Source organism: Tachyglossus aculeatus, chromosome 21, assembly GCF_015852505.1.
Source record: "Tachyglossus aculeatus isolate mTacAcu1 chromosome 21, mTacAcu1.pri, whole genome shotgun sequence".
NCBI lineage: Eukaryota > Metazoa > Chordata > Mammalia > Monotremata > Tachyglossidae > Tachyglossus > Tachyglossus aculeatus.
Genome location: NC_052086.1, coordinates 45,032,571 through 45,058,023, shown reverse-complemented (window position 1 = coordinate 45,058,023; position 25,453 = coordinate 45,032,571). Strand labels below are relative to the sequence as shown.

The window sequence follows — 25,453 nt, the reverse complement described above, 5'->3', positions numbered from 1 at the left end:
ATATTCTATATAGGATCTATTTTTATCCAGTTTTTCCAGTTAAGCAAGTGCAGGCTCAGGGCGGTGGGGGCTCATTCCTACAAAGCCCCTTTCCTGTTGGCCCAGGCCCAGCTGGAAGCCCCCAAGTTAGGCTTTAGCGGTGGGGGGGAGGCGGTCAGAGCTGTGGGAAATGGGCTGAGCACAACCAACTGGGGCTGACCCCCAGACTTCCACCCCCTCACTGGGCCTGAAAGAGTGGACGGCCAAGGCCTCCTGCCTCCGCCCCATGGTCTTCCTCTCCTCCCCAGGGTGGGAACTGGGGTCCCCTCACGGCCCGGCTGCCTTGGCTATGGTCAGGGGGGTGCGGGGGACCCGGTAAGAGCTGGACCAGAAGTCGGAGTAAAGCCAGTGAAGGAGAGACTTGGGTTCAAGTGACTGAAGCCCAAGCTTCTTCCCTGGGATGCCATGAAAAGTCCGGCTGAACAGGCCCAGAAATCCCTGGTCTCCAGCCGGATCCTAATTGCGACAGTTTCTGTGGCCCAGGAGAAGGCCGGCCTCCCCCAGGGGTGGGCCGGACAACTGAGTGTCAGTGTGGAGACTCTCATCCCCCTGCCCCAACCCAAGAGAACGATCCCTGCTGGCTGGACAACGTGGGGTCGAGGGCCCCAAGAAGTCCAGTGATATGTCCAAAGAGTCCTTTCGGCCTCTGCCCCGGGGTGGGCTGCACCCCCCTGCCCTCGGGGGTGGGTTTGAAAGAAGATAGCACCTTTGGGGGTTAAGGGGTGCCCCTCTCCACCCCTGCTCCTCCCCAACCCCGTTCAGCCCCTAGCCTTACTCATCACCACTCAGACAATCATTTTGTACAGACGAGGGAAGAAGCGTTGTAAGGTTTTGTACTTGGGCAGTTTGTGATATAAACAGTCCCCCGCTCGAGGGTCTTTGGATTTCAGGCACATTCATAAAGGATCGTCTGCTTGGGACAGATGATAGGCGGATGGTGGCCGTTCCTTTGGTGTGGGTGTGGTGGCTTCTTGCGGAATTTTGGTTCCGGGGAGGGCAGGCTGGGAAACCTTGTGTGAATCTGGAAGGCTGGTTTTGGAGCCCCTTTTGCGAGACACTTCCCCTTGGGAGGCAGAAACACGCTTCCCAGCTCTCTAGTGCGCTCTGGAACCGTCCCTGAGGTCGCTAGCACCCCTGCCACCCCCCATTCTACAGGTGGGAAGGTTGGTGTGAGGCAAGAAGAGGTGTCTCATCTTCCTGCCCCCTCCACTCTGTTTTTCTGGTCGGGGTGGGGAGTAAGGGACCAGCCCATCCTGGTTGTATCTTAGACCACAGTGCCCCCAGATCGTTTGCTTGGACGTCCCCGCCTGCCTCAGCTTCCAGCCTGCATCTCCAAAAGTCTCGGTCTCTTTCCTATGGTATTTGTTAAGTGCTTATTGTGTGCCAGGCGCTGTACTAAGTAAGCACTGGGGTAGATACAAGGCTGTCAGGTTGGACTCAGTCCCTGCCCCACATGGGGTTCACAGTTTATTCCCCCTTTTAAAGATGAGGCAACTGAGGCACACAGAAGTGACTTGCCAAGGTCATACCAGATCACCTTGTATCCCCCAGCGCTTAGAACATAGTAAGCGCTTAACAAATGCCATCATTATTATTATTATATACAGCAGACAAGTGGAGGAGTCAGAATTAGAACCCAGGTCCTTCTGACTCTCAAGCTCTTGCTCTATCTACTAGGACACGCTGTTTCTCTGGCCTCCAGCCCTCAGCCTCCACCCACTGAACTCCATCCCGGACTCCAGCCTCCAACTCCAACAGAGCCTTCACTCCTAGCCCCCAGCCCCTGAACCCCATTTCCCAGCTCCTCTCCCAGTCTCCGGCCCCTACCCCTCAAAGTTCTCCCAATGCCCTCTCCGCGAACCTGATCCTAGATTTGATATCCGTTTATTATACGCCTATCCGCAGCAATCCATCTTCCCTCCCTCCCCGGTAAATCCAGGGGTCCCTGAGTAATGAGGTCTTCAGGCCTCCTGACCCAGCAGTTGACTGCAGGAAAGTTATTTGTTTTCTGTCCCTTTCCGGCCTCCCTCCTGTGGATTACCAGGTCCCATCCACTCGTGGTTCCAGAGTGGGAGTCACACCCCTGCTTCAGATGACGAGTCCACACACAAGCTGAGAGGCAGAGACTGGTGGCCCACAGCGGGTAGGTGACCGGACCAGCCTGCAGCTCCGCGGTTGTCATCTCTCTCTCGGAGACCCACTCCGGGCGGGCAGAGAGCGGGGGATGCCGTCGGGCGTCTCCCGGGTCCCCGCCGAGTGGGCTCAGCTGGCGGCCGGTCGGATCACCCCGAATTCGGTGAGCAGAGCCACGGTGACGAAGGCCACGTAGAAGAGGAGGAGGCAGAAGCCATAGCTTCTGCCCAACTGGAAACACTGCAGTGGCACCGCCACCAGGGAGAACACCAGGCTCAGGCCCAGTGCCCCCGCCAGGACCCAAGCCACGAGCCCGTCTACCTCCAGCTGTGGGCAGGACACATGCAGTGGCAGAGGGAAGGAGTAGAGCAGAGACAGAGGACCAGTCAGAGATGCGGAGACCCAGACGGGGACAGAGAAAGAGGGGCAGAAATGAGAGACAGGCAGACCAAGGGGGGAAATGACAGGTGTAAAAGAAACAGGAAGGGAGAGGGAGAAATTGTCAGTCAATGGGACTCCTTGCCCCTCCCCCCTCCCCACTTCCTTGCCAGATGGGCTAGTGGCTGCGCATTTATTAGCCCGTCACGCTTTGAGAGTTATTTTTGTTTTTAAAGAGCTCTTTGGGCGGTGTTTGCTAGGAGGCTGAATGTTCTCAGCCTTAATAAGGGCTTGGAAGTTGGTGTGGGGGGGACTCTCTCCACCCCTTCTAGCTCAGATCCAGAACCCAGGTCCCTGGCAGCCCGGGCAGGAGGTGGGCTAATGATCCCAGGCACGTTGGCCATATTTCTGAGCTGGGGGGCTACCTTCTGGGCGACCCCACACTCTCTACAATGCATCCTTGGTTTTATTAGAATCGTTTTTTTTTGTTTGTGAGGGTCAGTAAAATGCTAGACTGTCCTTGAGGACAGGGAGCATGAGTACTAACTATTGTCATCTCCCAAGTGCTCAGTACAGTGCTCTATTCACAGTAGACTAATCTCCTTGAAGGCTATTGACTCTTCTACTCAACCAAGTGCTCAGTACACTGTACACAGCAGACTGTAAGCTCCTCGAGGGCAGAGATCTTCTCCAAAGCGCTCAGTACAGTGCTCTATTCATAGTAGACTAATCTTCTTGAAGGCTACTGACTCTTCTACTCAGCCAAGTGCTCAGTACACTGTACACAGTACACTGTAAGCTCCTCAAGGGCAGAGATCTTCTCCAAAGCGCTCAGTACAGTGCTCTGCATACAGAAGACTGTAAGGTCCTTGGAGACAGGGATCATGCCTACCAACTTTATTGTGTTCTCCCAAGCACTCACCCCAGTGCTCTGCACACAGTAGACTACAATCTCCCTGAGGGCAGGGACCATGACTGCTGTCTACCGTATTTTCCCAAGTAATCAATCCAGTGCTCAGCACAAAGTCAGAAGGTCATGGGTTCTAATTCCGGCTCCACCACTTTTGTGCTGTAATGACCTTGGGCAAGTCAGTTTATTTCTCTGTGCCTCAGTTACCTCATCTGTAAAATGGGGATTAATAATAATATTAATGGTATTTGGTAAGTGCTTACTATGTGCCAATCACTGTTCTAAGCACTGGGATAGATTCAAGGTAATCAGGTTGTCCCACGTGGGGCTCACAGTCTTAATCACCATTTTACAGATGAGGTAACTGAGGCACAGAGAAGTTAAGTGGCTCGCCCAAGGTCCCGCGGCAGACAAGTGGCAGAGCTGGAATTAGAACCCACATCCTCTGTCTCTCAAGTCTGTGCTCTTTCCATTAAGCCGCACTGCTTCTCCGATTAAGACTGTGAGCCCCACGTGGGACAGGGACTGGGTCCGACCTGATTTGCTGGTATTTATTCTAGCGCTTAGTACAGTGCCTGGCACAAACTGCGTAACAAATACCATAATAATAATTATTATTAAAGGTGCTTCATAAGTGCCCCTGATGGACTGACTGATGATGTCTTTGAGGATGGGACGGATGAAGGAGTGAGCGCTTAACCATTACCGTAATTATCATCATCACACCCAGAGAACTTCCACTGGAATGGGAAAGGTGTTGGGCCTCATTATTGAACATTTCCTGGGTGCAGAGCCCTGTACTAAGCGCTTCAGAGAGTACGGTGCGTAAATTGGTAGATACAGTCCCTGCCCGCGACGAGCTGGCAGTCTGATGGTCGAAATCCCAATCCCTCAGTGGAGGGGAGGGGTTCAGGTGAATGAGGACTCGGGCACAACCCGATGGAGATGGAGCCCCCAAACCTGTCCAGTTCTGAGGATGGAGGCTGGGGGAAACTGTCAGGGTCCCCATCTCTGTTTCTGTCCCTTCCTTCCAAGGGGTGGGGTCACCCACCTTCACGTTCGCGTGGCTCCTGGTGATTTCCAGGATGCAGCCCAGCCCTACTCCCACCAGCATGTCTAACCAGGGCTCAGGAAAACCAGCCAGGCCTCCCTGCCCGCACCCGTTGCGGCTGCCCCTGGGCCATCTTCAGAGGAGGCCGTTATTCCCCCCTCCCGCTCCCTCCGGCCCCGGGAGGCTGGAGAATCAGGGGTTGTTCATGAAAAACAGGGCTCAGAGAGGTTAAGTGACTTGCCCAGCATCACACAGCGTGGCTCAGTGGAAAGAGCCCGGGCTTTGGAGTCGGAGGTCGTGGGTTCAAATCCTGGCTCCACCAACTGTCAGCTGTGTGACTTCGGGCAAGTCACTTCAATCAATCAATCAATCGTATTTATTGAGCGCTTACTCTGTGCACAGCACTGTACTAAGCGCTTGGGAAGTCGGCAACACATAGAGACAGTCCCTACCCAACAGCGGGCTCACAGTCTAGAAGATAATAATATTGATGATGATATTTGTTAAGCGCTTACTACGTGTGAAGCACTGTACTCAATGGTGGAGGGATATAAGGTTATCAGTTGTCCCACATGGGGCTCACAGTTTTAATCCTCATTTTACAGATGAGCTAACTGAGGCACGGAGAAGTTAAGTGACTTGCCCAAAGTCACACAACTGACAGGCAGCGGAGCCGGGATTAGAACCCATGACCTCTGACTCCCAAGCCTGTGCTCTTCCCACTGAGCCTCGCTGCTTCACTGCTCTGGGCCTCAGTTACCCCATCTGTAAAATGGGGATTAAGACTGTGAGCCCCCCCCATGGGACAACCTGATCACCTTGTAACCTCCCCAGCGCTTAGAACAGTGCTTTGCACAGAGTAAGCGCTTAATAAATGCCATTATTATTATTATTATTACCTCTGAATTTGCATCTCAGCCCCAGCGCTCCACCCCCGGGGCCCTCCATGAGGTGGTAGAAAGTTGGGGGGCGGGAGAGGCAGGGCCTTGTGGGCGTTAGTTTGGGGGGTGCCCTTGTACTCTGCACCCCCCAGTTGAGTTTAGGCAGGAGCCTCCTCAGCCCCGTGGGGGTCCCGGCCATCACCCTGCTGGGTCTTGCTAGGCCAGACTTGAGAGGCCCCCTCGTCCCCGGCCTCGGCCCCCCTCGATTTTCCCAAGGAGCCCAGCCCCTGGTCCGGGGGCGAGAGGAGCGGGGTTGTCCGGTGCGAAAAGGATACTGAAGATTATGCCCCCGAAGCAGGCTGAGAAGGCCATTCGCGGGTACCCCTGCCGGGCCAGCGTCAGGTCAGAGAAGGCATCTGCCCAGGAAGGAAAGGGGACGGCTTGGGGCGGGGGCACAGCCGAGGGTCTCCTCGCTGCCGGCTCCTGGCCCCGAGGGTCCCGCTGGCCCTCGCCCCCCCACCCACCGACTTCTCACCCCCAATGCTGTTGCCCCAGGCCAATAAGGTGAGGCCCAGGACAGTGTTGCTCAACTGGAAGATGACTCCTAGAGTCCGCAGGATGTTCACCACCTCGGTGGCTGCTGCGTTGATCCAGAGCGCGCTGACCACGAAGCCCAGGAATGCAAAGAGCTGCGGGAAGGAGCCCGGGGTGAATGCCAGGCCGGGAACGGGGCAGGAGAAGCTCGGAGACTCTCCTAGCTCTGGGCCCACCCAACCCATAATAATAATAATGATGATGATGATAGTAAACCTATCAGTTTCCCCAATTACAAAACGGGACCAGCATCCTTAATGTCTCATGCCTGGCATCCCAGCACGCCTCGGGCACCAGGTTGGCGGGGGAGTTGTTTCAGGATGGACGTTTCTCTTCATATTGGGGGACGGGGGTCAACCATCCCCCCTGGACCCCGAAGGCCACTGGTGTGGGAGCCTGTCAGGAAGACGGGCCCACGTCTTACCCCTGGCCTGGAATGCCCTCCCTCCGCACATCTGCCAAGCTTGCTCTCTTCCTCCATTCAAGGCCCTACTGAAAGCTCACCTCCTCCAGGAGGACTTCCCAAACTAAGCCCCCTCCTTCCTCTCCCCCTCCTCCTCCTCCCAATCCCCCCGACCTACCTCCTTCCCCTCCCCACAGCACCTGTATATATGTATATATGTTTGTACATATTTATAACTCTATTTATTTATTTTATTTGTACATGTTTATTCTATTTATTTTATTTTGTTAATACGTTTTGTTTTGTTCTCTGTCTCCCCCTTCTAGACTGTGAGCCCACTGTTGGGTAGGGACCGTCTCTATATGTTGCCAAATTGTACTTCCCAAGCGCTTAGTACAGTGCTCTGCACACAGTAAGCGCTCAATAAATATGATTGAATGAATGAATGAATGAATGAATGAAGATGCCAGCCTGTCCCTTTGTCTGCCCAGAGGCCTGGGAGGGGATGGGGTTAGGGTGCACCTGGTGGGGGGGGGTGGGGGGGGGGTCGCTCGTCTTACCCAGTGCAATCTTGGGGGCTCCTTGTTGGATGTAGCGAAGAAGGTGACGGTGGCGACAAGGGTCCCCACGATCACAACCACGCCCCACACGGGAAACACGCCCTGGATCTCAAACAGCCCATCTGTCGGGGGCAAAAGCGGAGCCGGGAGGGTTGGGGGGCTGCCAGCCCAGTGGATGAGGAACTCACCTCTGGGGAGGGGCCTGCAGCAGGACCGGGGAAGGGGTTTTTTGGACCAGGCAGTCAGGACTCTGGGGACCTTCTGCCTCCTGACCCTCCTTTGCTTTTACTCCAACTTGGCCTCAGTTTCTCCATAATAATAATAATGATGGCATTTATTAAGCGCTTACCATGTGCAAAGCACTGTTCTAAGCACCGGGGAGGTTACAAGGTGATCAGGTTGTCCCACGGCGGGGCTCACAGTCTTAATCCCCATTTTACAGGCGAGGGAACTGAGGCCCAGAGAAGTTAAGTGACTTGCTCAAAATCACACAGCTGACAATCGGCGGAGCCGGGATTTGAACCCATGGCCTCTGACTCCAAAGTCCGGGCTCTTTCCACTGAGCCACGCTGCTTCTCCATCAGAAAATTGTGGGGAGGAAGCTTCATTAGACTTTTAGACTGTGAGCCCACTGTTGGGTAGGGACTGTATATGTTGCCAACTTGTACTTCCCAAGCGCTTAGTACAGTGCTCTGCACACAGTAAGCGCTCAATAAATATGATTGATTGATTGATTGATTGATTTATTAGAGCATGGCCAGCCAAGGGGACCCTTCAACAAGCAACCAGTCCCCCGAGTTCCAGAAAACTGGATTGAGGGTAAAATCCAGAGAGAGATTGAGGGTGCCTCCCTCTGAAGGGGGTCAGAAGTAGGAGCGGCATGGCTTTGTGAAAAGAACACAGGCCTGAGAATCAGAGGACCTTGTGTGACCTTGGGGAAGTCACTTCACTTCTCTGTGCCTCAGTTTCCTCATCTGAAAAATGGGGATTCAATGCCCGTTCTCTCTCTTACTTGGACTGTGAGCCCCATACGGTACAGGGACTGTGTCCAAACTGAGTAACTTGCATGCTTAGAACAGTGTTCAGTACATGGTAAGAATTTAACAAATATAATAACGATGATGATGATGATGGTAATAATAATAGTCACAATGATAAAAGGTCTGACAGTCTTCCAGCCAGTGGCCCACAAAGTCGAGGCAGACTGGGCAGAAGTAGGGGCTGCATGGCTTTGTGAAAAGAGCACAGGCCTGAGAATCAGAGGACCTTGTGTGACCTTGGGGAAGTCACTTCACTTCTCTGTGCCTCAGTTTCCTCATCTGAAAAATGGGGATTCAATGCCCGTTCTCTCTCTTACTTGGACTGTGAGCCCCATACGGTACAGGGACTGTGTCCAAACTGAGTAACTTGTATGCTTAGAACAGTGTTCAGTACATGGTAAGAATTTAACAAATATAATAACGATGATGATGATGATGGTGGTAATAATAACAACAGTCACAATGATAAAAGGTCTGACAGTCTTCCAGCCAGTGGCCCACAAAGTTGAGGCAGATTAGGCAGAAGTAGGAGCGGCATGGCTTTGTGAAAAGAGCACAGGCCTGAGAATCAGAGGACCTTGTGTGACCTTGGGGAAGTCACTTCACTTCTCTGTGCCTCAGTTTCCTCATCTGAAAAATGGGGATTCAATGCCTGTTCTCTCTCTTACTTGGACTGTGAGCCCCCTACGGTACAGGGACTGTGTCCAAAATGAGTAACTTGTATGCTTAGAACAGTGTTCAGTACATAGTAAGAATTTAACAAACATAATAACGATGATGATGGTAATAATAATAGCCACAATGATAAAAGATCTGACAGTCTTCCAGCCAGTGGCCCACAAAGTCGAGGCAGATTGGGCTGGACTAGGCTCTGGTGGCTCAGATTGGGGTTGGGTGGGATCCGCCCTTTCCTCTCCATCCATACCGCTACCCTGCTCATTCAAGCTCTCATCCTATCCCGTCTGGACTACTGCATCAGCCTTCTCTCTGATCTCCCATCCTCATATCTCTCCCCACTTCAATCCACACTTCACGTTGCTGCCCAGATTATCTTTGTCCAGAAACGCTCTGGGCATATCACTCCCCTCCTCAAAAATCTCCAGTGGCTACCGATCAATCTGCGCATCAGGCAGAAACTCCTCACCCTGGGCTTCAAGGCTGTCCATCCATCCCCTCGCCCCCTCCTACCTCACCTCCCTTCTGTCCTTCTCCAGCCCAGCCCGCACCCTCCGCTCCTCCGCCGCTAATCTCCTCACTGTACCTCGCTCTCGCCTGTCCCGCCATCGACCCCCGGCCCACGTCATCCCCCGGGCCTGGAATGCCCTCCTTCTGCCCATCTGCCAAGTTAGCTCTCTTCCTCCCTTCAAGGCCCTACTGAGAGCTCACCTCCTCCAGGAGGCCTTCCCAGACCGAGCCCCTTCCTTCCTCTCCCCCTCGTCCCCCTCTCCATCCCCCCCATCTTACCTCCTTCCCTTCCCCACAGCACCTGTATATATGTATATATGTTTGTACATATTTATTACTCTATTTATTTTACTTGTACATATCTATTCTATTTATTTTATTTTGTTAGTATGTTTGGTTTTGTTCTCTGTCTCCCCCTTTTAGACTGCGAGCCCACTGTTGGGTAGGGACTGTCTCTATATGTTGCCAATTTGTACTTCCCAAGCGCTTAGTCCAGTGCTCTGCACATAGTAAGCGCTCAATAAATACGATTGATTGATTGATTGATTGGAATCATGTCACTCCCAGGAACGAGACTGGAGGGTCAGAGGACAGACCAGAGGGCGGGGGGCGGACGGGGCTGGGTCACTCACAGGCACCGGACTGGAGGGTCAGGGCACACACCAGGGGGCTGCTGACCAGATGGAGGCAGTTGAGGGGGCGTTTCCAGTTGCGATCGTCCTTGTCGGGGTCCACCACGGGCACCGTGAGCCGCAGCACCAATTCCACGGGCACCTCCATGGGAGGGGGTCAGTCCATCAGGGATGGGGCAGGCGGCGGGAAGGGGTGTCCCTGGGATATGACTCCCCAAAACCTGCCCCTCCCACTCTCTCCACTGCCCCATTCCCAACCCCGGCACAACCTGCCCAGAGGCCCCTAACTCCTCAGCCCCTCCCTTGTCTCCCCCTTGCAGGAAAATACCACCATTATTATTATTATCAGCATTGATCAAGCACCCACTGTGAGCAGGGCACCGTACTGGGCATCCACCGTGAGCATAATATAATAATGATGGCATTTATTAAGCGCTTACTATGTGCAAAGCACTGTTCTAAGCGCTGGGGAGGTTACAAGGTGATCAGGTTGTCCCGTGGGGGGCTCAGTCTTCATCCCCATTTTACAGATGAGGGAACTGAGGCCCAGACAATAATAATGATGGCATTTATTAAGCGCTATGTGCAAAGCACTGTTCTGAGCGCTGGCACTGCAGACAAGTTAAGTGACTTGCCCGAAGTCACACAGCTGACAATTGGTGGAGCCGGAATTCGAACCCATGACCTCTGACTCCAAAACCCAGGCTCTTTTCCACTGAGCCATGCTGCTTCTCGGTAGCATGACCCTCTACTGGGTGCCCACCATGAGCAGGCCACTGTACTGGGCATCCACCGCGAGCAGGGCACTGAACTGGGCTCCCACTGAGGACAGGGTACTATACCGGGTGTCCACTCTTAAGGAGGGCACTGTACTGGGTGCCTTCTGAGGGCAGCACCCTGTATGGTCACCCACTGCAAGCGGACCACTGTACTGGGCATCCACTTTGAACAGGGCACTGTACTAGGCGTGTGAGAAGGTACAATAGCAGAAAAAGACAAGCTTGCTGCGGGCACAAATCGCAATACCACTGTACTGGGCATCCACTTTGAACAGGGCACTGTACTAGGCGTGTGAGAAGGTACAATAGCAGAAAAAGACAAGCGTGCTGCGGGCACAAATTGCAATACCCCTGCACTGGGCATCCACTTTGAACGGGGCACTGTACTAGGCGTGTGAGAAGGTACAATAGCAGAAAAAGACAAGCTTGCTGCGGGCACAAATTGCAATACCACTGTACTGGGCATCCACTTTGAACGGGGCACTGTACTAGGCGTGTGAGAAGGTACAATAGCAGAAAAAGACAAGCTTGCTGCGGGCACAAATCGCAATACCAATGAAGGTTCAATGGTACCTTCAAAACTTTGAAGAGTTTCCAATACCAGGGCTTCCTCCGCCACGTCCGGTAGTTCAGGGGGTTGATGGCCCGGCACAGTATCTGCCCCGTCGTCTCCTCGTAGGGGAGCAGGGGCTGGAACTCATCCTCTGGGGCAGGAGAGGGGTAGGAGGCTCAGTGTTGGGCAGGGACTGTCTCTATATCTTGCCAAATTGGACTTTCCAAGCGCTTAGACAGTGCTCCGCACACAGTAAGCGCTCAATAACTATAAATGAATGAACGAATGGGGCCCTGGTCTGCCCTACAACATCCACCTGTGAGCCCACTGTTGGGTAGGGACTGTCTCTATTATGTTGCCAGCTTGTACTTCCCAAGAGCTTAGTACAGTGCTCTGCACACAGAAAGCGCTCAATAAATACAGTGGATTGATTGATCCACCAGAAGGATGGTAAATTTGTGCCCCGCAGGCCGACAGTCTCGTCTCTGGGTCTCAGCCCTGACCGCTGCCAGTCTAGTCCTTCTAGAGTGTGAGCCCGCTGTTGGATAGGGACTGTCTCTATATGTTGCCAGCTTGTACTTCCCAAGCGCTTAGTACAGTGCTCTGCACACAGTAAGCGCTCAATAAATACAGTGGATTGATTGATCCACTGGAAGGATGTTAAATTTGTGCCCCGCAGGCCGACAGTCTCGTCTCTGGGTCTCAGCCCTGACCGCTGCCACAGTCTAGTCCTTCTAGAGTGTGAGCCCGCTGTTGGGTAGGGACCGTCTCTGTATGTTGCCAGCTTGTACTTCCCAAGCACTTATTACAGTGCTCTGCACACAGTAAGCGCTCAATAAATACAATTGATTGATTGATCCACCAGAAGGATGTTAAATTTGTGCCCCGCAGGCCGACAGTCTTGTCTCTAGGTCTCAGCCCTGACCGCTGCCACAGTCTAGTCCTTCTAGACTGTGAGCCCACTGTTGGGTAGGGACTGTCTCTATACATTGCCAGCTTGTACTTCCCAAGCGCTTAGTACAGTGCTCTGCACACAGAAAGCGCTCAATAAATACAATTGATTGATTGATCCACCAGAAGGATGTTAAATGTGTGCCCCGCAGGCCGACAGTCTTGTCTCTGGGTCTCAGCCCTGACCGCTGCCACAGTCTAGTCCTTCTAGACTGTGAGCCCGCTGTTGGGTAGGGACCATCTCTATATGTTGCCAGCTTGTACTTCCCAAGCGCTTAGTACAGTGCTCTGCACACAGTAAGCGCTCAATAAATACGATTGATTGATTGATTGATTGCCAGGCTGCCAGTCTCATCTCTAGGCCTCGGCTCTGGCCTCCGGGGACGGTCCCCGGCCCCCGGCCCGTGGTCCTCCGGCCCGGGCTCAGACCCTCGGGACCCCTCCCTCCCTCGCTCTCCCCGACGCACACCAGGGCTTACCGTACTCATAGCTGTGGGCCACGGCGGGGCTTCCATCATCCGAGTCCCCCAGGAGCTCTGCAGGGGAGGAGGCCGAACGGGTAGGCTCCCCGCTACCCAAAATGCCAGAAACTCCCCTCTCTTCCCCTCATCCCTCCGGGGGCCAGGGTCTCCTCTCCCTCTCTCACACCCCAGGTACTCCTCCTTACCCGGGGTGCCAGGGGCGGAATGGGGCAGGGCTGCGTTGCGCTGCCAGCGATAGATCCAAGTGCAGAGGACAACGGTGACGACGTAGAAGACATAGAGCCCGATGTAGCCTATGGCAGGAGTGGGTGTGTGATGGGGCAGGAGGAGGTGACAAAGACTGCCGGCCTCAAATCATCTGCCCCCTACTCTGGCTGTGCCCCCTACCCAGAAATACCCACTGACTATTCATGTACCACAATCCCGGCTCTGCCAACTGTCAGCCCGGTGACTTTGGACAAGTCACTTCACTTCTCTGTGCCTCAGTCACCTCATCTTCTAGACTGTGAGCCCACTGTTGGGTAGGGACTGCCTCTGTATGTTGCCAACTTGTACTTCCCAAGCGCTTAGTACGGTGCTCTGCACACAGTAAGCGCTCAATAAATACGATTGATTGACTGATCTGTAAAATGGGGATGACGACTGTGACCCCCACGTGGGACACCCTGATTACCCTGTATCTACCCCAGCGCATAGAACAGCGCTTTGCACATAGTAAGCGCTCAATAAATGCCCTCATTATCATTAGTATTATCAATCAACTTCTCAATGGGAGCAACGTGGCTCAGTGGAAAGAGCCCGGGCTTGGGAGTCAGAGGTCATGGGTTTGAATCCTGGCTCCGCCAAATAATAATAATAATAATGGCATTTATTAAGCGCTTACTATGCGGAAAGCAAATGTCTGCTGTGTGACCTTGGGCAAGTCACTTAACTTCTCTGAGCCTCATCTGTAAAATGGGGATTAAGACTGTGAGCCCCACATGGGACAGCTTGATCACCTTGTATCCCCCCGGCACTTGGAACAGTGCTTTGCACATAGTAAGCGCTTAACAAATGCCATCATCATCATCATCTTTGGGTTCCCATCATGCATTTGACACACTGCCACATCCCCACACTTCTCTAGCTCCTTCCATCCCCTGCCTGTCCTTTTCCTACTGTTCGTCTCCTCCACTCCCTCCTCCGGCCCATGGTTTGCCCATTTCCTGGCCCCACCGGCCCTCCTCATCCCCATGGCAGATCCCACTGACCGAGGGCCCAGGCCAGAGTGATTCTTCCGAGGTACAGGGCAGTGAAGGTCCCAAAGACGGCAGCCAGGTAGAAGATAGTGTCTCGGAGGAAGGGCCGGGAGGCGGCCTGGAAGGGTCTGACCAATGCAATTCCACCGGCCACCACGGTCGTGACGAACACCCCCGCGCCTGGGGGGCCGAAGCCCACCTCCGCTCAGGACCAGGGGATCCGGCCTCCCCTTCACCACCCCCGGCCAGCCCCCTAACCTCTCCAGGACGAGGGAAGGCTCAGAAAACCCTTTTTTGCAGGGGGTTCTCCAGCCCCAGGAAACTCTCTGGTCCGGTCAGAGGCTTGGTCGGGGGGGGGGAGTGGAGGCGGGGAGGCTGGAGCCCAGCCCCAAGCTTTAATTCTATTTGTTCTGACGATTTTGACACCTGTCTACATGTTTCTTTTTGTCGTCTGTCTCCCCCTTCTCGACCGTGAGCCCGTTGTTGGGTAGGGACCATCTCTGTATGTTGCCGACCTGTACTTCCCAAGCGCTTAGTACAGTGCTCTGCACACAGGAAGCGCTCAATAAATACGATTGAATGAATGAATGAATGAATGAATGAAGAGAGGGGGCTCTGGGGACCCTTAGATGGAATCCAGAAAGGCACCGGCCTCGGCGCCGCGGCCTGCTCCCTCCCTGAGCCCCCCACAAGCCTGCCCCATGGGAAAGGAGAAAGGGGCATGACTGGGGACCCCCCAAGGACCCCTGGGATGGGCAGGGGGGCTATACCGAAGAGGGCCCCCAGGGCCAGGCTGGCAGTCCGGGGGTCAGAGAAGGCCACCACCGCACTGAAGACATCAGGAGCCCCATTCCCAAAGGCCAGGAAGGTGACACCATGGAGACCGAGGTCAAGGAGCAGTCACTGCCCAGATTGGCCACCCCCAGATGCCCCTACCCCCCTACCACAGAGACTCAGTGCCCAAGGGCAGCAACAGATCTCACCACCCACTGTTCCACCCTCTCCAGCGATGTCCCATCATCATCATCATCAATCGTATTTATTGAGCGCTTACTGTGTGCAGAGCACTGTACTAAGCGCTTGGGAAGTACAAGTTGGGGGACCTTCCCAGACTGAGCCCCCTCCTTCCTCTCCCCTTCTCCATCCCCCCCACCTTACCTCCTTCCCTTCCCTACAGCACCTGTGTATATGTTTGTATGTATTTATTACTCTATTTATTTATTTTACTTGTACATATCTATTCTATTTATTTTATTTTGTTAATTATGTTTTGCTTTGTTCTCTGTCTCCCCCTTCTAGACTGTGAGCCCACTGTTGGGTAGGGACCGTCTCTATATGTTGCCAACTTGGACTTCCCAAGCGCTTAGTACAGTGCTCTGCACACAGTAAGCGCTCAATAAATACGATTGATTGATTGATGGGCTGTAAGCTCAATGTGGGGAGGGAACCTAGTTATTTCCCAACTAATATTATACTCTCCCAAGCGCATAGTACAGTGGTCTGTACACAGTAAGTGCTCAATACATATGGCTGATTGATCCCATGGGTCCATCCCCTTGGAAACCTCTGCCTCCCTGTCCTCTAGCCTCCACCTCACTCCCGGCCTCCACCGCATCCCTGCCCTCTACCGTATTCCCAGCCTTGACCTCATCCCATCTCCTCCCCATCCCCCAGCCTCCACCTCATCCCTGGCCTCCACCTTATCCTTGGCTTCCACCTTATCCTCAGCCTCCAGCCCATCCCCAACCTCCACCCCATATTTGGCCTCCACCCGATCCTCGGCCTCTACCCCATCCCTAGCCTCCTTTCCATCCCTAGCCTCCTCCACTTCCATGAACCTCCACTTTGTCCCCAATCTCCTCCCCACACCCCTTGGGCTCCTCCACGGCCTCATCCCGGGCCCAGCCTCCAGGAAGGATACTGCCACATTGTGGGCCAGCTTCAGTGTAGTGGAGATGGCGGAGAGGTTGGGGCAGAAACTAGGGGTGGGGAAAAGCTGAACGCTGCGGCCCAGATCACCCCCCGGCCCCCAACTGTGACACCCTTTCTTCTCTGGCTTCCCTGTGCCCCACCACTTCTGACCCCTCCCCGGCCACCCTCTAGGAGACCACCCCACGACCCCCGAGCTCAGCATCCCCAAGACCCTGCCCACAATCACTCATCTGTGAATCGGGGGGGCCCTCCAGTCCTGCCCACCTCTCTTCCTCCTGTGAGAAGCCGGAGATTATGGGGTGGGGGGAACCGGGGGAACCCTCCGGCTGAACTTACAACTTCTCAGCTGTGACTCCGAGGATCAGGAAGAGATAGAGCAGCCAGACAGCCTGGGGGCAGAGTTCCGTGTTGGGGGCGAGGGTGAGATCCCCAGAAGGGTTGGCGGTTCTGGTCCAGAATCTGCTGCCAAGACCCCCTGCCCCAGCCCACCGCCTTCCTCTGGGACTCCCTCTGGTCCCACTGTTGGGTAGGGACCGTCTCTATATGTTGCCAAAGTGCTTAGTACAGTGCTCTGCACACAGTAAGTGCTCAATAAATATGATTGATGGATTAATTGGTCCTCCTCCAAACCAGGTCTCCTCCTCTCCATCCCTCTGGTCCTCCTCCAAACCAGATCTCCTCCTCTCCGCCTACCTTGCCCCCCTAGATCCTCCCCTTCGCCCCCCCCACAGTTCCCTCTCTGCTACCCCTCAGGTCCCCCCCCCTCCTCCCCTGCAGCCCCCTCCGTCCCCATCCCGGGGCCCCAGCAGGACTCACGTAGAGGGTGACGGCCAGGGGTGTCAGGGCCGGGGGGAAGAGGCAGTAGGCCCCGTCGAGGTAGTTGAGGAAGCCGCCGTCGGTCTGGCAGTCCGCCGTGGTCCGCACGAAGGGGCACCGCTCCGCGGGGGCCAGGCTGCTCACTTCCCGGCACTGGTAGGACCGGACCGTGGGACAACCGGTGGGTGGGTCGGCCCGAGCCCGGTCGGGTTCGGCTCGACCCTCCCTTGGCTGACTGAACCACGTTAAACAGCCAGCTCCGTGGACCCCAAAACACAGGAGATGCCGACCTCCCTGAGGGCCTCCCGGAGTCTTCAGCCCTTTGCCCTCTCCCCAGGGGCCCTGGAAAAATTTGGGTGGGTGGCTGGGGGAGTTTTTGTGTGTATGGGCAGAGTTGGACTTATCTCTCTGGGGAGATAAAGGCCTGATTTAGTTGGGGGCCTGGGAAGTCACTAGGGTTCGGAAGGCAGGTGATCCTGCCAGCCCCACCCAGGTGAAGCAATCCTGGTGTGACTGGTTTCTCAGCGAGGGCCAGGAAGAAGAGGCCCCTCCGTCCAGTGCGGGGGTGGGAGGGTCATCATCATCATCAATCGTATTTATTGAGCGCTTACTATGTGCAGAGCACCGTACTAAGCGCTTGGGAAGTACAAATTGGCAACATCTAGAGACAGTCCCTACCCAACAGTGGGCTCACAGTCTAAAAGGGGGAGACAGAGAACAAAACCAAACATACGAACAAAATAAAATAAATAGAATAGATATGTACAACTAAAATAAATAGAGTAATAAATATGTACAAACATTTATACATATATACAGGTGCTGTGGGGAAGGGAAGGAGGTAAGATGGGGGGGACGGAGAGGGGGACGAGGGGGAGAGGAAGGAAGGGGCTCAGTCTGGGAAGGCCAAGTCAAGTCGCAGTCAGCCCAGGTGCCAGATTGGGTTGCCCCGTGGCCAGAACACAGGGCTAGGAGTCAGAGGACCCGGGTTCTAATCCTGGCTCTGCCACTTATCTGCTCTGTGACCCGGGTTCTAATCCTGGCTCTGCCACTTATCTGCTCTGTGACCTTGGGTAAGTCACTTAACTTCCCTTCTAGACTGTGAGCCCGTTGTTGGGTAGGGGCCGTCTCTGTATGTTGCCAACTTGTACTTCCCAAGCGCTTGGTACAGTACTCTGCACACAGTAAACGCTCAATAAATACAACTGAATGAATGAATGAACTTCTCTCTGCCTCAGTTACCTCATCTGTAAAATGGGGATTAAGACTGTGAGCCCTATGTGAAACAGGGACTGTGTCTAACCTGATTATCTTGTATCTACCCCAGGACTCAGTACAGTGCCTCACACATAATAAGCACTTAACAAATACCGTAAACACAAAAGGAGACTCGGCTTCAAGTTTCGCTCTGCCCCCGACCTGTTATGTGACCTTGGGCCAATCACTGAACCTCTCTGGGCCTCTTATCATCATCATCATCATCAATCGTATTTACTGAGCGCTTACTGTGTGCAGAGCACTGTACTAAGCGCTTGGGAAGTACAAATTGGCAACACATAGAGACAGTCCCTACCCAACAGTGGGCTCACGGTCTAAAAGGGGGAGACAGAGAACAAAACCAAACATACGAACAAAATAAAATAAATAGAATAGATATGTACAAGCAAAATAAATAAATAAATAAATACTATTAGACTGGGAGCCCCAAGTGCTACAAAGACTGTATCCGATCTGATAATCCTTTATCTACCCAGCGCTGGAGAACAGTGCTTCGCACATAGTAAGCGCTTAATAAATGCCATCATTACATAGCAAGGGATTAATCTTAATAAGGATCATTATTATTATTATTATTAGTAGTAGTAGTAATATATATGTTTGTATATATGTTTGTACATATTTCTCTATTTATTTATTTATTTATTTTACTTGTACATATCTATTCTATTTATTTTATTTTGTTAGCATGTTTGGTTTTGTCCTCTGTCTCCCCCTTTTAGTCTGTGAGCCCAATGTGGGGTAGGGACTGTCTCTGTATGTTGCCAATTTGTACTTCCCAAGCGCTTAGTACAGTGCTCTGCATATAGTAAGTGCTCAATAAATATGATTGATTGATTGATTGATAGTAGTAGTAGTAGAAGTATACTATGTCCCAATGACACTTACCCCACACAGCTGGCTTGTGCCAACTACCCACCACTGAATGCAGACAATGGATTTGTAAAATCACCCTCTTCCCGGCCTCTTCCTTTGGCCAGGAGGGAAGGTGTTCGGAGGGCCCATTCATTCATTCAATCGTACTTATTAAGTGCTTACTGTGTGCACAGCACTGTGCTGAGGGCCCAGGCAGATGCCACCACCGCCTCCCTTGGAAAAAACTGGCGCAGTGAGAAGCAGCGTGGCTCAGTGGAAAGAGCCCGGGCTTTGGAGTCAGAGGTCATGGGTTCAAACCCCGGCTCCACCAATAGTCGGCTGCGTGGCTCTGGGCAAGTCCCTTAAATTCTCTGTGCCTCAGTGACCTCATCTGTAAAATGGGGATTAAGCCTGTGAGCCCCCTGAGGGACAACCTGATCACCTTGTAACCTACCCAGAGCTTAGAACAGTGCTTTGCACATAGTAAGCGCTTAATAAATGCCATCATTATTATTATTAAAGAGCACGGGCTTTGGAGTCAGAGGTCATGGGTTCAAATCCTGGCTCTGCCAACTGTCTGTTGTGTGACTCTGGGCAAGTCCCTTAAATTCTCTGTGCCTCAGTGACCTCATCTGTAGAATGGGGATTAAGCCTGTGAGCCCCCTGAGGAACAACCTGATCACTTTGTAACCTCCCCAGCGCTTAGAACAGTGCTTTGCGCATGGTAAGCGCTTAATAAATGCCATCATTATTATTATTAAAGAGCACGGGCTTTGGAGTCAGAGGTCATGGGTTCAAATCCCAGCTCCGCCAACTGTCTGCTGTGTGACTTTGGGCAAGTCACTTAACTTCTCTGGGCCTCGGTTACCTCATCTGTAAAATGGGGATGAAGACTGTGAGCCCCCCCGTGGGACAACCTGATCACCTTGTAACCTCCCCAGCGCTTAGAGCCGTGCTTTGCACATAGTAAGCGCTTAATAAATGCCAGCATTATTATCTCCTTCTCCCTTAATAATAATAATAATGGCATTTATTAAGTGCTTACTATGTGCAAAGAACTGTTCTAAGCGCTGAGCACTGTCCTAAGTGTTCCCCTGACTTGCTCCCTCCTCACTCCTTCCCAGCACCACAGCACTTATGTCCGTATCTGTCATTTATTTATTTATACTAATGTCTGTCTCTCCTTCTACACTGTAAGCTTGTCACGGGCAGGGAATAGGTCTGGTAATTGTTATATTGTACTCTCCCAAGTGCTTAGTACACAGCAAGCGCCCAATAAGTACGATGGAATGAATCAATCAATCAATCTCCAGCTTACTAGAAGCAGCATGGTGTAATGAATAAAGCACAGGCCTGGGGGCCAGAGTCATGAGTTCTAATCCCGGCTCCACCACTTGTCTGTTATGTGACTTTGGGCAAGTCACTTCACTTCTCTGTGCCTCAGTTCCCTCATCTGTAAAATGGGGATTAAGACAGTGGACAGGGACTGTGTCCAACCTGATTACTTTGCATCTACCCCAGTGCTTAGAACAGTGCTTGGCACACACTAAGCTCTTAGCAAATATAAGTGCTTAACAAAGTGGCTCACTGGAAAGAGCCCGGGCTTTGGAGTCAGAGGTCATGGGTTCGGAGCCCGGCTCCGCCACATGTCTGCTGTGGGACCTTGGGCAAGTCACTTAACTTCTCTGAGCCTCAGTTCCCTCATCTGTAAAATGGGGATTAAGACTGGGAGCCCCACGTGGGACAACTTGATCACCTTGTATCCCCCCAGTGCTTAGAACGGTGCTCTGCACATAGTAAGCGCTTAACAAATGCCATCATTATCAAGCGCTTAGTACAGTGCTCTGCACATGGTAAGCGCTCAATAAATACGATTGATGATGATAATAATAATAATTATTATTACTCCTAGGCCCCACGCCACCCCCTTCACCCTCCCCCTCTGCTCGCTACCCCTTTCCCCTCCACCCCTCAACTTCTTCATCTTCCACCCTCTGCCCCTCCACCCCTTACAGTCTCTCCATCCTCCACCCTTCAATCTCTCTAAGTCTCTACCCTTCACCTCTCCACCCTCCACCCCTCCGCCCTTCAGCCCTCCTCCTCCAGCCCCAGAGATGCCCACCATCTGGATCCTTCCCAAATTCCCACTGTTTCCTTTACTCTGCGTTCTCCCTCGGAGGAAGGAGAGTCCCCCAGGCACCCCTTTTGTCCTGGCCACTGCCCCACGTGCCCTCATCTATCCAGTCTGCAAGCCTGAGCCCAGACAGTAAGGAAGAAGGGATCAGCCCTGTCTTGTCCCGTGTCACTACCCCAAGGCAAGGTCAACTCGGAAGAACCCCAATTTCCTCCCTCCTAATAATAATAATAATAACGGCGGTATTTGTTAAGCGCTTACTATGTGCCAAGCACTGTTCTAAGCGCTGGGGGGGGGGGATACAAGGTGATCAGGTTGTCCCACTTGGGGCTCACAGTCTTAATCCCCATTGTACAGATGAGGTAAATGAGGCACAGGGAAGTTAAGTGGCTTGCCCAAGGTCACACAGCTGGCAAGTGGCGGAGCCGGGATTCGAACCCATGACCTCTGACTCCCAAGCCCACGCTCTTTCCACTGAGCCACGCTCCACCTCACCCAGGGGGCACAGGCAGCTTGGAGGTCTAGGGTTCACTCATTCATCCATTCAGTCGTATTTATTGAGCGCATACTGTGTGCAGAGCACTGTACTAAGAAGCAGCTGTGGCTTAGTGGAAAGATCATGGGCTTTGGAGTCAGAGGTCATGGGTTCAAATCCCAGCTCTGCCACTTGTCAGCTGTGGGACTTTGGGCAAGTCACTTAACTTCTCTGGGCCTCAGTTCCCTCATCTGTAAAATGGGGACTAAGACTGTGAGCCCCATGTGGGGCAACCTGATAACCTTGTATCTTCCCCAGCCCTTAGAACAGTGCTTTGCACATAGTAAGCGCTTAACAAATACCATTATTATTATTATTACTAAGCGCTTGGGAAGTACAAGTTGGCAACATATAGAGACAGTCCCTACCCAACAGTGGGCTCACAGTCTAGAAGTTGCAAGGGCTAATCAGAATCATAATCACAATGGTCTTCATTTTGCACTCCCTCTATGTCATGCATGATGCTAAGCGCTGGGATATATTAGAACAGTGCTTGGCACATAGTAAGTGCTTAACAAATGCCATCATTATTATTATTATTATTTTATATCCAATACGAGCACATTGGATGCAGTCCCCGTCACAGCATGGCCTAGGGGAAAGTGCTCGGGCCTGAGAGTCGGAAGGTCCTGGGTTCTAATCCTGGCTCTGTCACGTGTCTGCTGTATGACCTTGGGCAGGTTATTTCACTTCTCTGGGCTTCAGTTACCTCATCGGTAAAATGAGGATTCACTCCTACTTCCTCCTACTTAGACTGTGAGCTCCATATGGGACAGAGACTGTGTCCAACCTGATTAATTAAGCGCTTAGTACAGTGCTCTGCACACAGTAAGTGCTCAATAAATACGATTGATTGATTAACTTGTACCTACCCCAGCACTTAGAACAGTGCTTGGCACAGAGAAAGTGCTTAACAAGTACTATTATTGTCATCATTATTATTATAATTATGTCCCACACTGGGCTTACAAATTAATGGGGAAGGAGAATAGGTATTGAATCCCTACTTAGCAGATTAGGAAACTGAGGCCCAAATAAGTTATCTAGCAATAATAATAATAATAATGGTAACGATTGATTAATTGCATTGATTGATTATTCTATTTATTTTATTTTGCTAGTATGTTTGGTTTTGTTCTCCGTCTCCCCCTTTTAGACTGTGAGCCCACTGTTGGGTAGGGACTGTCTCTATATGTTGCCAATTTGTACTTCCCAAGCGCTTAGTACAGTGCTCTGCACACAGTGAGCGCTCAATAAATACGATTGATGATGATGATTAATTGTAGTGACTGATTAATTGTATTGAGTGATTACTGCGTGCAAAGCACTGTAATAAGCAGTTGGGAGGGTACAATATAACATCAAACACATTCCCTGCCCACAACGAGCTCACAGTCTAGAAGGGGAGACAGACATTAATTTAAATAAAGAGATAGATGAATAAATAAATTACAGATATTTACTGATGTATACATATACGCCGTGGGGAAGGGAGAGAGGATGAATGAAGGAGCAAGCATGGGCAGCACAGAAGGGAGTGCGAGAAGAGGAGGGGAGGGCTCAGTCAGGGAAGGCTTCCTGGAGGAGGCGTGCCTTCAATAAGGCTTTGAAGTGGGGGAGAGCAATTATCTGTCTATGTCTCCTTCCCTTCCCCACAGCACCTGTATTTATGTTTGTGCATATTTATTACTCTATTTATTTATTTTACTTGTACATATCTATTCTATTTATTTTATTTTGTTAGTATGTTTGGTTTTGTTCTCTGTCTCCCCCTTTTAGACTGTGAGCCCACTGTTGGGTAGGGACTGTCTCTCTATGTTGCCAATTTGTACTTCCCAAGCGCTTAGTACAGTGCTCTGCACATAGTAAGCGCTCAATAAATACGATTGATGATGATGAGGAGGAGGAGGAGGAGGGAGGGCATTCCAGGCCAGAGATAGGATGTGGGCAACCAAGGCAGTTTCTTGAGGAGTGGGGAAACACAGTCTGAATGTTTTTGAAGGAAAATGATTCGGGCAGCAGTGTGGAGTAGGGACTGGCGTGGAAAGAGACAGGAGACAGGGAGGTCAGCAAGGAGGCTGATACAATAATCAAGGTGGGATATGATAAGTGCTTGCATTAATGGGGTAAGTCAAGTTACTTGTCCAAGATCACAGAGAAGGAAAGTGGTGAAGCCATCTGTTTGGCTCATTGCTTTTTTTTTTTTTTTTACTCTTTTATTTATTTATTTATTTTATTTGTACATATCTATTCTATTTATTTTATTTTGTTAGTATGTTTGGTTTTGTTCTCTGTCTCCCCCTTCTAGACTGTGAGCCCACTGTTGGGTAGGGACTGTCTCTGTATGTTGCCAATTTGTACTTCCCAAGCGCTTAGTACAGTGCTCTGCACATAGTAAGCGCTCAATAAATACGATTGATGATGATGATGGAATCGGGACTAGAACCCAGGTCCTCGAGTTTCGAGGCCTATGTTCTTCCCAGTAGGCCACGCTGCCTCAGCTCTCATAATAATAATAATAATAATGGCATTTATTAAGCACTTACTATGTGCAGATCACTGTCCTAAGTGCTGGGGAGGTTACAAGGTGATCAGGTTGTCCCACGGGGGGCTCACAGTCTTAATCCCCATTTTACAGATGAGGGAACTGAGGCACAGAGAAGTTAAGTGACTTGCCCAAAGTCACACAGCTGACAACTGGCTCACAGTCTTAATCCCCATTTTACGGATGAGGTAACTGAGGCCCAGAGAAGTTAAGTGACTTGCCCAAAGTCACACAGCAGACGACTGGGGGAGCTGGGATTTGAGCCCATGACCTCTGACTCCAAAGCCTATGCTCTTTCCACTGAGCCACGCTGCTTCTCACCGCACCCGTGTTTTGGTTTTTTGTCTGTCTCCCCCTTCTAAGACTGTGAGCCCATTGTTGGCTAGGGACCGTCTCTACATGTTGCCAACTTGTACTTCCCAAGCGGTTAGTACAGTGCTCTGCACACAGTAAGCGCTCAATAAATACGACTGAATGAATTGGCAGAGGCAGGATTCGAACCCATGACCCCTGACTCCAAAGCACATGCTCTTTCCACTGAGCCACGCTGTTTCTCTTCCCCTCGCCTGCCAGGAATGTTCAAGGAGAGGCTGCCAAGTCCTTTCCTTCCTGCTGTCTGGCTGACCCTAAACCCCCACAGTTGGAAGAGAAGGTCATTCGGTCCAGCCTCCTGCCTCCAAACAAGCCTGCTCCTACCCTAGGCCAAAACTGAGGGCCGCCTGTCTTGTTCTATTGTACTCTCCCAAGTGCTTAGTACAGTGCTTTATACACAGTAGGCTCTCAATCAATCAATCAATCAATCGTATTTATTGAGCGCTTACTGTGTGCAGAGCACTGTACTAAGCGCTTGGGAAGTACAAGTTGGCAACCTACACTTGAATGAATGAATGACTGGTCTTCGAGATTCTACAAATTCCCTTCAAGACCTGCCAAAGAGTCACTCCCTAGGTTTAACCACAGTCCCTCTCGCTGCAATCGTGATCACCTACTTTTCCTTTCGCACGTGGGGTGGAGGCGGAGGGGGTCTTCGGAGGGGCCAAAGATCTAACAGAACAGAAAGGGCCAATGTGGGCGTCTCTCCAGCCCCCTCCCAGAAGATTCCGGGCCAGAAGGCTCTCCATCACCTCACCCCCTCCTACCTCACCTCCCTTCTCTCCTTCTCCAGCCCACCCCGCACCCTCCGCCACTAATCTCCTCACCATGCCTCCTTCATCATCATCAATCATATTTATTGAGCGCTTACTATGTGCAGAGCACTGTACTAAGCGCTTGGGAAGTACAAATTGGCAACATATAGAGACAGTCCCTACCCAACAGTGGGCTCACAGTCTAAAAGGGGGAGACAGAGAACAAAACCAAACATACTAACAAAATAAAATAAATACAATAGATATGTACAAGTAAAATAAATAGAGTAATAAATATGTACAAACATATATACATATATACAGGTGCTGTGGGGAAGGGAAGGAAGGGTGCCTGTCCCACCATCGACCCCCGGCCCACGTCATCCCCCGGGCCTGGAATGCCCCCAATCCCTCTGCCCATC

General features: G+C 51.9%; 1 protein-coding gene across 1 annotated transcript in view; it reads right to left on the bottom strand.

Annotated features, from left to right (window-relative positions):
- Positions 1–1,907: 1,907 nt before the first annotated feature.
- The window catches only part of SLC8B1 (solute carrier family 8 member B1), a 35,596-nt gene continuing 12,050 nt past the window's right edge, over positions 1,908–25,453 (bottom strand). Inside the window, exons 3-16 of the mRNA XM_038762760.1 lie at positions 16,558–16,710; positions 16,078–16,130; positions 15,731–15,788; positions 14,580–14,685; positions 13,822–13,989; positions 12,757–12,864; positions 12,569–12,625; positions 11,159–11,289; positions 9,807–9,948; positions 6,950–7,071; positions 5,928–6,081; positions 5,728–5,808; positions 4,512–4,576; positions 1,908–2,499 (exon numbers count right to left, since the gene is read on the bottom strand). Coding sequence (XP_038618688.1) covers positions 2,302–2,499; positions 4,512–4,576; positions 5,728–5,808; positions 5,928–6,081; positions 6,950–7,071; positions 9,807–9,948; positions 11,159–11,289; positions 12,569–12,625; positions 12,757–12,864; positions 13,822–13,989; positions 14,580–14,685; positions 15,731–15,788; positions 16,078–16,130; positions 16,558–16,710 — 1,596 coding nt within the window. The 3' untranslated portion in view covers positions 1,908–2,301. The remainder of the gene's footprint in view (positions 2,500–4,511; positions 4,577–5,727; positions 5,809–5,927; positions 6,082–6,949; positions 7,072–9,806; positions 9,949–11,158; positions 11,290–12,568; positions 12,626–12,756; positions 12,865–13,821; positions 13,990–14,579; positions 14,686–15,730; positions 15,789–16,077; positions 16,131–16,557; positions 16,711–25,453) is intronic.